Source organism: Schistocerca cancellata, chromosome 8 (assembly GCF_023864275.1).
Source record: "Schistocerca cancellata isolate TAMUIC-IGC-003103 chromosome 8, iqSchCanc2.1, whole genome shotgun sequence".
Classification (NCBI taxonomy): domain Eukaryota; kingdom Metazoa; phylum Arthropoda; class Insecta; order Orthoptera; family Acrididae; genus Schistocerca; species Schistocerca cancellata.
The window spans coordinates 207,174,358-207,186,443 of NC_064633.1; the positions used below are offsets into that span (position 1 = coordinate 207,174,358).

Below are 12,086 nucleotides of genomic sequence, written 5' to 3' on the forward strand. Positions count from 1 at the left end.
CCATCACACCGATGTCATCTCAGACGCCGTCGCAATCTGTTCCACCGCGCGACCGTGGCGCTGGGCGCGGACGGCGGAGGGAGCGCGCCGCGGGCGGAGGGTATTTAAATCGGCCGCCGCCGCGACCGAACCCAGTTCCCTCTGAGCAGCCATAGCGTACGGATCTCCGTGCCGGCACGTTCACAGGAGCTCAGTCCGTCAGTTCACCTGATGATGGCGACATGTTTGATCGCCGAAATATTGTGCCCGTTGGACACTATAGACCGGCAGCATACCCGTGGATATTTTGATTATCAAATACGCCGGGAGAAACTCAAGAATCACATGTAATGCATTGATATGCTGAAACAAGTCATTCTGGTGTTTCCTTGTGGGAAAGAAGATGGTAAAACTGTGTCCTTGTGGCCCTTCCGAGCTCATCCACAACACATCAGTAATCAAGAATGACAACAAGATAGGGCGTGACCGAAGAAAGTGACCCCTGCTAACTGCAATGAACACAGCAGTGGTGATATGTTCCCTCTCTGTCCTTCACTTTTTTTTTTGTTCACCTACAAGGGTCATTCAATAATTAAAGAGACAAATTGGTCTGGAGGAAAAAAGCATTTATTTTTACAAAACAATACTTTTTCTACTTTTCAACATAATCTCCTTGAACATTTATGCATTTGTTCCAACAGGCTACAAGCTTTTTTATTCCGGCTGCAAAGAACTCTTTATCTTGATGTTTGAACCAATTTCCCACAAACTTTTTCATGTCCTCGTTGTCCTGGAACCTCTTCCCACATGATGCCTCCTTCAGTACACCAATCAAATGGAAATCACTAGGTGCAAATCACGACTGTAAGGTGGATGAGGCAGTACTTCCCAGCCCATTTTGTCGATAGTTTCACAGGTTAGTTGAGCAATATGAGGACATGTGTTGTCTTGCTGGAGAATCACACCTTTCCTCTGAGATCCACGACATCTCTCTCTCATGGTTGGCTTCACCTAGTTTAAAAGCAAATCCGAGTAGTACTGGATGTTCACTGTACGCTGCTCTTCGAGGTAATCACAAAAAACTGGACCTTAAGCATCCCAAAACACCGACAACATGGCTTTTCCTGCTGATGCTTGGGTTTTGAATTTTTTCTTGACAGGTGAGTTGGTGTGCTTCCACTCCATGCTTTGTCTTTTTGATTCCTGCTCATAATAGTGAACCCAAGTTTCATCGCAAGTTAAAATTTTGTTGAGGAAGTGCTACCTTCTCTTTCATAACATTCCTTTAACTCGGTACACACTCCCAACCTTGTTTCCTTGTGTAGTTTTGTCAACTCCTTTTCGACTCATCTTGCACATGTTTTGTGGTACTTCAGCTTCTATAGATAATGTTATGAACTGTACCGGTACTAACTTGAACCTTAACAAGTATCATTTCCACAGTCACACAGTGGTAGTCACAAATAATGTCATCAATTCGACTTTCAAGTGAGGGAGTTGAAACTGCAACTGGTCAGTCAGAACAGTGTTTGTCAGTCACTGATCCGTGACCATTTTTGAACTGCTCTCAAAAATTTGCACAATTCATACAACCTTCACCATAAACTTTAGACATTCTACAGTATATAGGTAGCACACTGGACTCGCATTTGGGAGGACGACGGTTCAATCCTGTGTCTGGCCATCCTGATTTAGGTTTTCCATGGTTTCCCTAAATCGCTCCAGGCAAATGCTGGGATGGTTTCTTTGAAAGGACACGGCCGACTTCCTTACCAAATCCGATGAGACCGATGACCTCGCTGTTTGGTCTCTTCCCCCAAACAATCCAATCCAATCCAATCCAATCCAATCTACAGTATATATTAACTGGTTTCTCACCTTCAGCAAGTAAAAAACGAATAACACAACGTTGTTCAACTAATTTGGGTGTTTCAAGCAGACTTGCCATCTTGAAATGTATTTTTGAGGTTATAAACAAAACAATGTTGATACATTAGCTGATCAGGGCTCAGCCCAGTGATGCCAACTTAAAATGATAAAAGTACCAAACTTGCCCTACCAACAGTTTTTCCCCACACCAATTTGTCTCTTTGATTATCGAATGATCCTTGTATTTCATAATCTCCTGATGTACAATGAACCTACCAACATTGCAACATCTCCTTTTTGTCCTTTTGTATCTTGCATTTTATTTGTTAAATTACTTCATAATTTACTGATGTGCACCTTTCTATTATGCACAAACAGTCTGATCATTAGAATAACTGTTTTATCTTCTCTTCTACTCTCCCCATATTTTACTATTATTAGCTGTGGAACACTTTCACTACCCTAACTTAAACTGCCAACATTCTTTTCCTAGTGTTTTCTGTTTTAACACGATAATTTAATTATGTAATTGAATATAATAGAGGGAAACACTCCACGTGGGAAAAATACATCTAAAAACAAAGATGATGTAACTTACCAAACGAAAGGGTTGGTATGTTGATAGAGACACTAACAAACACAAACACAAACACACACACAAAATTCAAGCTTTTGCAACCCACGGTTGCTTCATCAGGAAAGAGGGAAGGGTAGGGAAAGACAAAAGGATGTGGGTTTTAAGGGAGAGGGTAAGGAGTCATTCCAATCCCGGGAGCGGAAAGACTTACCTTAGAGGGAAAAAGGGACAGGTATACACTCGCACACACACACATATCCATCCGCACATATACAGACACAAGCAGACACATGAAAAGGCAAAGAGTTTGGGCAGAGATATCAGTCAAGGCGGAAATACAGAGGCAAAGATGATGTTGAATGACAGGTGAGGTATGAGCGGCAGCAACTTGAAATTAGCGCAGGTTGAGGCCTGGTGGGTAATGGGAAGAGAGAATATATTGAAGGGCAAGTTCCCATCTCCGGAGTTCTGATAGGTTGGTGTTAGTGGGAAGTATCCAGATAACCCGGACAGTGTAACACTGTGCCAAGATGTGCTGGCCGTCCACCAAGGCATGTTTAGCCACAGGGTGATCCTCATTACCAACAAACACACACTGTTGTGTGTGTGTTTGTTTGTGTTTGTTAGTGTTTCTATCAACATACCAATGCTTTCGTTTGGTAAGTTACATCATCTTTGTTTTTAGATATAATTATGTAATTGAGCATACAGCATGCCTTCTAGCAGATGTCCACCTATGTCTATCTCAAAGAGCAGCACCATAGAACAGACAGTAGTTTAAATGACTCAGTACATGACTGTATACTCTGTGATGAGATATTCTCAGCCACGTTTTTCCTTTTTATATTATATTTATTGCAAGTAAATGGAAGTTCTTACGAATAATATTTTTCTGGGTATTTAGATTTGACGATGACTGTTGGCATAAATGAAACCTGTCATACCATTGTATAAATTTGCAATTTAGACAATTAAAACAATTATATGTGGACAATGAAGATAATTATTGTCCATATTTGCCTTGTCAAGTCTTATAATAATACTAAACGATGTAAAATCCATGTTGGAATGTAACAATATCATGAAAAGGACACTTGCTATTCACCATATAGTGGATATGCTGAGTTGCAAATAGGCACAACAAAAAGACTGTCATAATATAAGTTTTCACCATCAAGGCCTTTGTCGAAAATAGACACCCCCCCCCCCCCCCACACACACACACACACACAAGCGACTGCAGTCTCTGGCAGCTGAAGCTACACTGCAGCAGCAGTGCATGGTTGTAGTGGCAACTGGGTGGGGGTAAGCAGGAGGTTGGTGCAGGGAGGGGGAGGAATAGCAGGCTAGGGATAGCGGACAGTGAAGTGCTGCTACCAAGCATGCAATCATGAGGTGGAGAGAGGGTAAGGCAGCAAGGTGCAGTTGGGGGTTTAAACGGAGGGCAGGCGAAAGTTGAGGGGAGGAGGGGGGTTGTGGAAAAGGGGAGAAGTAAAAAGACTGGGCGTAATGGTGAAATAAGGGCATTGTAGTGCTGGAATGGGAGCAGGGAAGGAGCTGGATTGATGAGAAGAATGACTATCGAAGGTTGAGGCCAGGAAGGTTATGGGAATGTAGGATATATTGTAGGGAGAATTCCCATCTGCGCAATTCAGAATAGCTGGTGTTGGTGGGAAGGATCCATATGGCACAGGCTGTGAAGCAGTCACTGAAATGAAGGATGTCATATTTGGCAGCTTGCTCAGCAACAGAGTGGTCCACTTGTTTCTTGGCCACAGTTTGTCAGTGGCCATTCATGCAGACATACAGCTTGTTGGTTGTCATTGCCACACGGAATGCAGCACAGTGGCTGCAGCTTAGGCTTGTAGATCACATGACTGGTTTCACAGGTAGCCCTGCCTTTGATGGGATAGGTGATGTTTGTGACCAGACTGGAATCGGTGGTGGTGGAAGGATGTGTGGGACAGGTCTTGCAGCTGGGTCTACTACAGGGATATGAGCTATGAGGTAAGGGGTAAGGGGTTGGGAGCAGAGGTTGTGTAGGGATGGACTAGTATGTTGTGTAGGTTCAGTGAACGGCGGAATACCCCTGTGGGAGGTGTGGGAAGGATAGTGGGCAGGACATTTCTCATTTCAGGGCATGACGAGAGGTAGTCGAGGTCCTAGTGTAAAAGGTAATTCAGTTGCTCCAGTCTTCGCTGGTACTGAGTTACGTAGGGAATGCTGCTCTGTGGGTGGACGGTGGGACTTTGAGAGGTTGTGGAAGACTGTAAAGATAAGCTAAGTACAAGTTTGGGAGGATAATTACGGTCTGTGAAGGCCTCAGGGAGACCCTCGGTATATTTCAAGAGGGACTCCTCATCACTGCAGATGCAACGACCACAGGTGACTAGGGACTTCTTGGTATGGAATGGGTGGCAGCTGCCGAAGTGGATGTATTGCATGTGGGTAGTACGTTTGATATGGACAGAGGTACTGATGTAGCCATCTCTGTGGTAGAGGTCAACATCTAAGAAGGTGGTTTGTTGGGTTGAGTAGGACCAGGTGAAGAAAATGGGGGAGAAGCTGTTGAGGTTCTGGAAGAATGTGGATAGGGTGTCCTCACCCTTGACCAGATCACAAAGATGTCATGAATGAATATGAACCAGGTGAGGGGTTTAGGATTTTGGGTTTTAGTAAAGTTTCCTCTAGATGGCCCATGAATAGGCTGACATAGGACGGTGCCACACAGGTGCCCAAAACCATATCCCATATTTGTTTATAGGTAATGCCTTCAAAGGAGAAGTAAATGTGGGTGAGGAAATAGTTGGTCATGGCGATTAGGAAGGAAGTTGTTGGTTTGGAATCCATTAGACGTTTAGAAAGGTAGTGTTCAACAGCAGTAAGGCCACGGGCATTAGGGATGTTAGTGTAAAGGGAGATGGCATCAATAGTGATGAACAGTGCACCTTGTGGTAAAGGGGACAGGAACTGTGGAGAGTCGGTGGAGGAAATGGATGGTATCTTATATATAAGAGAGTAGGTTCTGGGTAATAGGCTGAAGGTGTTGGTCTACAAGAGCAGAGATTCTCTCAGTGGGGGCCCAGTAACCAACCACAATGGGGTGTCTTGGGTGGTTGGGTTTATGGACTTTAGGAAGCACACAGAAGGTAGGAGTGTGGGGAGTGGTAGGGGTGAGCACAGAGATGGACTCCGGGGAGAGGTTCTGCAATGGGCCTAAGGACTTGAGGAGAGACTGGAGATACTGCTGGATTTCTGGATTGGGGTCACTGGCAAAGTTTGCAGATGGATGTATCTGAAATCTGGTGGAATCCCCCACCCCTACCCTGCTATCCCTCCGCTTCCTCCTTACCCCCACCCAGTTGCCACTCCCATTGCTCGCAGTGTGGTTTCAGCTGCCAGAGGCTGTAGTCGTGTGTGTGTGTGTGTGTGTGTGTGTGTGTGTGTGTGTGTGTGATCTATTTTTGACAAAGGCCTTGATGGCTGAAAGCTTGTATCATGACAGTCTTTTTGTTGTGCCTATCTGCAATCCAGCATCTCTGCTATATGGTGAGTAGCAACTTTCCTTTTCATAATTTTTTTATAATAATACTAACATATTACAGAAGGAAAGCAAAACACTGGATGACAAAGGTGTAACACAGAGTAACAAGAGAAATCAGTGGGGAAAAAAGAAAAAACCTTGGAATTAAATTAACATATTTTCATATTAAAACATTGCGATAGAAAATACTGTCATAAAATGGCATCGAGTTCCTGCAATATGGGACAATGTGCCCTTGTAGAGCCTCAGCATTTCTATTATTTTTATCCACTGCCTGTACCTATTAAAATACCTGATAATTTAATGGAAGTCTGTTACTACTCACTGTAAAGATGCAGCTTCTGGCCAAAGCCTTCTTTGAAAAATGCACACACACACACACACACACACACACACACACACGATCCCATCCTTAGCCACTTCAGTCAAGTGTGTGTGACATGTGCTTGCTTGCAGAATGTATGTGTGTTTTTCTTTTTTGAAGAAGACTTTGGCCTAAATCTCATATGTAACAGACATTTAATCGTGCCTGTTAGCAACTCAACATGTCATCTTTATGCTGAGTAGCACTATGTCCTTTTCATAATATTGTTGATATTTCAACCTGGGCTTTCAATTGTTTGAAAACTGTGTTATTCACACACAATCAAATTTGGTATTAGTCATAGGTAAGCTACAAATAACTGACAAGAACTTAGGTAAAAATACTTCACATAGAATACAGAGCACCAGGTTCAATTTTCTGTATGACCTGCATAACTGCACGAAATTCGCAATCAATCTTGAACATTGTTTTTATTTATACTTTCTGTAAAAGAAACATATACTTCTCAGCTCCATATTTAATTATAATATTCAGTTTTTTCTGTGTTGCTTTGCCCAGATGTCCTTTCCCCAAAAGTGAACGTAATGTCATTTTCAATAGCTCTGACATAACAATATAAATTCAGCTCAAAAATACAGGAAAATGTGTAATAATTTCTCAGTAGCTCCTGGGCTGATTTATAAAGCAAGGAGTACCTAAGTCATAATATCTGTGCATCCTCAAGTAAGTCTAAAATCACAGGTGATGATAACGCACCTTACTTATTTTTTATGGACTGTGATTGTCCTATTATTGTTTGATAAGGGAGAAGTAATGTGTTCCTCTGCAAAACTTAAAGTAAATAGTTCTAAACTTTTTTTACAAAAATGACTACTAACAACAATCAAATACTACTCTGTAAAGTAAGCAATATGAACTAATGACTTACAAATCCAGAACTCATAACTTTGGTCAGCGATTCAAGAGCTTCACAGTTCTGTGGATGGAAGAGAACAGACTTCGAATTTTTCAGGTAAATTCCACCAATATTTCCTATCAGTTGTTTTGGCATCAGCTGCATTATAAGTTTCTGTGGCCATGAGTCGGCTTTCCTGCAAGAAAAAAATATATTAGTTGTGAGCATCAAATTTTTCGTTATAAATAGAGTAAAATCTCACTGCATCACTCTCACATCACACTAGACACTTGCTTTTCTTTTCCTGAGTTCTGAATCATTTTTTCAGTATGTGAACTTCTTACGTCAATTGTTAAAAGCACTGCAATTATGGTGCAAAATATTTTTGAATCCCTCATGCTGAATATTTTAAAATAGTGCCAACAAATATTTTGGATTACATTGGATTGTAAGACACAATGGAAGAGCTTAGGAGGGATCAATGAACATCACTGCCAGAAATGACTTATTGTAGTTTTTCACATATAGTGGTATATTAATGTACAGCTCTCAGGTTTCCAGTTGGGTCAGTTCATCTAAATGGTGTGACATTTCGTTAAGCGTCACTCTCATGTCTTCTGTCAACATCACTTCACCGGTGACGATGGGATTGTCACTCAGTGAAATACTGCACAATTTTGACTTACAAATCCAGAACTCACAACTTTGGTCAGTGATTCAAGAGCTTCACAGTTCTGTGGATGGAAGAGAACAGACTTTGAATTTTTCAGCTTCATTTTACTCTGCTGATAACCTGAGTGCTTTACATTAGTCCAAATCATCAAGGAAGACAATATCATAAAATGATATATAGTTGCGGGTGGAATAGCCCTCTCTCTATTCTTCCCTCCCAACCCCTTCCCCCTCCCCTAAATTACCAAGGACATACTTCAGTTAATTACAAGAGCTTGCTGTATTGAGTGCTAGTTTACACATGCCCTGATATTTAAGCCCATTTTTGAACCATTGTTGCTAAATCTGTTTTCTTGTTTTACAACCTTTGTTGGTCTTCAGCCATTTTAATATCCTCAACATAATCCTCCATTTTACCAAATTTCACTGATGTCACCCCTTTGCTTTATTCACTCTGGCATGCCATTCCCAAGAAAGAATATAAATAAATAAGCTGTACAAAGACACATGCACAACAATTGATAGGAAAAAGTGATAGATTGATGTGACAATATATGAAATTTGCCAAATATAACTGAAGTGCGTGTCATGCTAATGTACATGTGACTAGCAACAAATGAACAGTCATAGACAAAATTTTTTCATCTAAGACAAGAGTTCACTTCAAAGCAGTTAAATATCACGGTTATTATTAAGACAATTAAAAACATATAAACCAAAAATGATAGATTTGCATGAAATTTGTTGATAGGTCACAGTAATATCTTACTGCATCCATCATTTTAATTTTCTACTTCTGAGAACATTGAGTTGAAAATTCAGTGTATGAATTTTTAACTCATGAACATTTTATGACCTAGATCTTTATTCTACATATTTTCTTTCTCGGTGAAGTTAAAATGAGACTAAAGTGGTGAAATGGTCATTTATGATCCAACAGAAATGTGCAATGCCGTGATGACAAAAGAAATAGGATTGATGGTGTCACCCAAACAAATGCCCCCACAGCGTTTGACATGCATCTAGTGGCAATTTTAAATCCAGCAGATGATCCTGTTCAACTATATAAACTACCCACCATTGAGCACAAAAAACATAAAAATTAAACTTTCCACAAAAATAAGCTGCTGCTAAAAACTGAAATCAGTGCCTAGCTTAAATACCACAAAGTAAGGATGTTAATGGTGCTCTTAAAATGTGTTAAGATTTTATACACATTAAAATAACTGCTCAGGAAATCTCAACTTAAATAGAAATTATGTTGATGGATAATTTCTCAGCATTAAGATTAACAAGTTAACTGTTCAAGTGTCTGAACAGCTCCTTACGTAATAGTATTACCTGAACACTAAGAGACTTGATACTTGGAACGCATTTATAACCTGAAAATAATATTCCTATCACCTGCAACTTCGTGTTCCTAAACAAGATAATGTAAATATAGAGGCTGTGTATTTGTTCAGACATATCGTCAAGCACTGGCATGACAATCAAGAATGGAAGAGCAGAAAGGGCTGTGAGATGATATCAGCCAATAGTACGCTGATAGACTCCTCCCTAGGACACCACCGAGATAGAAGCAGCATCTAGCCCAAGAGAATAGAAGTGCCCCTCTGCCTGGCCATGGCCCATTTTGAAGCAGAGCTAACTTACAAATGCTACAGCAGTGACTCAGAACCTGTATTGATTCATCTGTATTACGAATTGCATATACTGAAGAGCTTGCTTAGGTTTGTCTGTCGCTCCTTGCTTGCGACACATGTATATCTCAAGTTAAGTATTGTAATCATTTCCTTTTGTAATAAACTCCACTAATACAATTTGCTTAGTTGTTGTCTAGAGTTCTGAGACAGCAGCTTTCCTTAGACGAGTGGGCAGAACACAACATTGGCAACAAGGTGTACCACGAACCACGAGCCAACGGCCACCACTGCTTCCCTGTTTTGACTTTTTGAGGGCTATTGTTTTGCTAGCGCCTCAATTCCCTCTTATCTTTTCTTTGCAGGGGTGTTTACTTGCTTTAACAGGCTCTTATTGTCTTTTGTTAATCAGTGTTTTCAGGGGAGAGTTGCAGAAGTTTTTCTTGCTTTTGTACTTATTTTTTTTGCTTGCCTTGTCTGTTTATTACATTTGTCTCTTCCAACATGCCCACCCCACCTATCTCACCCCTGCTCAGATGCCACAGCAGCAAGTGATAGATGCAACACAGCTAATGCAGATGTTTCAGTTTCAGACACAGTAAATATCCTCACTGCTCAACACGGTACAGCAGCTCCTGGTGAACCAAACTACTAATGCAGCACAAGCAACACCTATAGCAGCTAACTGCTATACCACCTTTTCGAAAGTTTCATGAACAAGAAGCGGAATGGCTCGAGTGGTTGCAATGGTTTGAAGCCCATGTACTTGCTCACAACGTATCAGGTACTGTGAAGTTGCATTATTTATTGTCCACAGTAGGAAGTACAGTGTTCCGCCTCATTCAAAAATTCTTTCCTAACGCCACTCTGAGTGAACTTTCATATGATCAAGTTGTGGATTCGCTAACTAACTATTATGACCAACAAGTGAATGTGGTAGTGGCTAGGTACCAATTCTTTAATTGCAAGGAACAGCCAGAACAAACTTATCGTGAGTGGGTAACAGATTTGCAGGGTATGATGACGAGGAAATGCAAATTCAAAAGTGCTTGGGGTGCTTTATATTCAGACGTTATGTTGCGTGATGCGATTGTGTACAGTGTAACTGATGTCAAACTCCAAGAACAGATTTTGAAACAGTTTGATCCATCATTTCAGCGAGTAGTGTAAATACTAGATCAGTACAATTCAGGTGCCCGGTCGGCCGACAAATTTGAGCAGCCAGCAATTTGTCAGGTTGAGTCGAACCTTGCTAGTGATCGACCCAATCGACAGCAGCAGTTTGTGTGTGCCACGCCATGTAGACAATTTTCCACACCGCATAAGCAACTTGCTAAACAGGTGGCTACACAGGCAAACAGAATTAAGTAATGCCCTCGGTGTTATTCATATCACAAACACCAAGACTGCCCCTCCCGAAAGCACCCTTGTGGCAAGAAAGGACATGTACAATCCATCTGTTTGTAACAAAACAAACATAAGAATTTAGCTCACTCACAAAAACCCTAGTCACAATGCTCATGTAATTAATGCAGTGTATTCAAAGTCTGTAACAAGAATTAGCAAAACTAGCTAGCGAAGAGTTTCTTCAGTGCTACACCAGTTCAACAAACTTTTTGATCACTTGCATATTAGCGAAAAACGCATGAAATTTCAGTTGGACGCGGTGTCTCTGTTAAATTGCTGAATCATAAAACATATGAACTGTTACGCTCCCCACGTCTGTCTAAAACTAGCATGCACCTGAAGGCTTATAATGGACAAGACATTGGCATTCTCAGAAAATGTACTTTGCCTGTCATGTTTCGCTCACATATGAGAACAGTGACTTTTACGGTGCTACAATTAAAAAATTGTGTGAGCATATTTGGTCTTCATTCATTTGATCTGTTTGGCTTTAACATTCAGGACAATGTGTTGTCAGAGTCTGTATTCCATGCAAAAGACAGCGTAGCTACCTAGCTGCAAGAATTTCCTGAACTCTCTTCTGAAAGTTTAGGCAAGGCTAATACTTTTGTTGCACATATTACAATGAAAGACAATGCTCAGTCGTCATTTTACCGGGCCAGAACTGTTCCGATTGCATTACAGGACAAAGTCGCTGCTGAACTTAAAGAATTGCAAGATAACAGACCTACTGCACCCATACAAGCTACCCAATGGGCAAGTCCACTGGTTTTGCTCCCCAAACCTTCAGGTCGCATTCACCTCTGTGTTGATTTTAAGTCTACGGTCAATCCACAACCAGTGATTGATACTTATCCATTGCCACATCCAACGGATCTCATGGATGGATTAGGTGCTAGTCATTACTTTCCAAAAATTGGTTTGCGTGACTCATATCTTTAAATACCACTAGATAAAGAATATCAAAAAGTGTGTGTAGTAAACACTCATTTGGCCTTGTTTAAAAATTTGTTTGCCTTTCGGCAGTGCTTCCGCACCTGCTATTTTCCAACAGTATTTGGAACAGTTGACTGTTCAAGTGCCAAACTGTTCAAACTATCTGGACAATATTCTCGTAGCAGGTCATACACCTGAAGATCACATCACAAATTTGAATGCTTTATTTCATGTGTTATCTG

At 41.0% G+C, this 12,086-nt stretch overlaps 1 protein-coding gene across 4 annotated transcripts in view; it reads right to left on the reverse strand.

Annotated features, from left to right (window-relative positions):
• Positions 1-12,086, reverse strand: part of LOC126095224 (mediator of RNA polymerase II transcription subunit 25) — a 165,562-nt gene that overhangs the window by 81,898 nt on the left and 71,578 nt on the right. For all 4 annotated transcript variants that reach the window (XM_049909965.1, XM_049909967.1, XM_049909964.1 and 1 more), the window contains exon 11: positions 7,223-7,385. In XM_049909965.1, the coding sequence (XP_049765922.1) occupies positions 7,223-7,385 (163 nt within the window). The remainder of the gene's footprint in view (positions 1-7,222; positions 7,386-12,086) is intronic.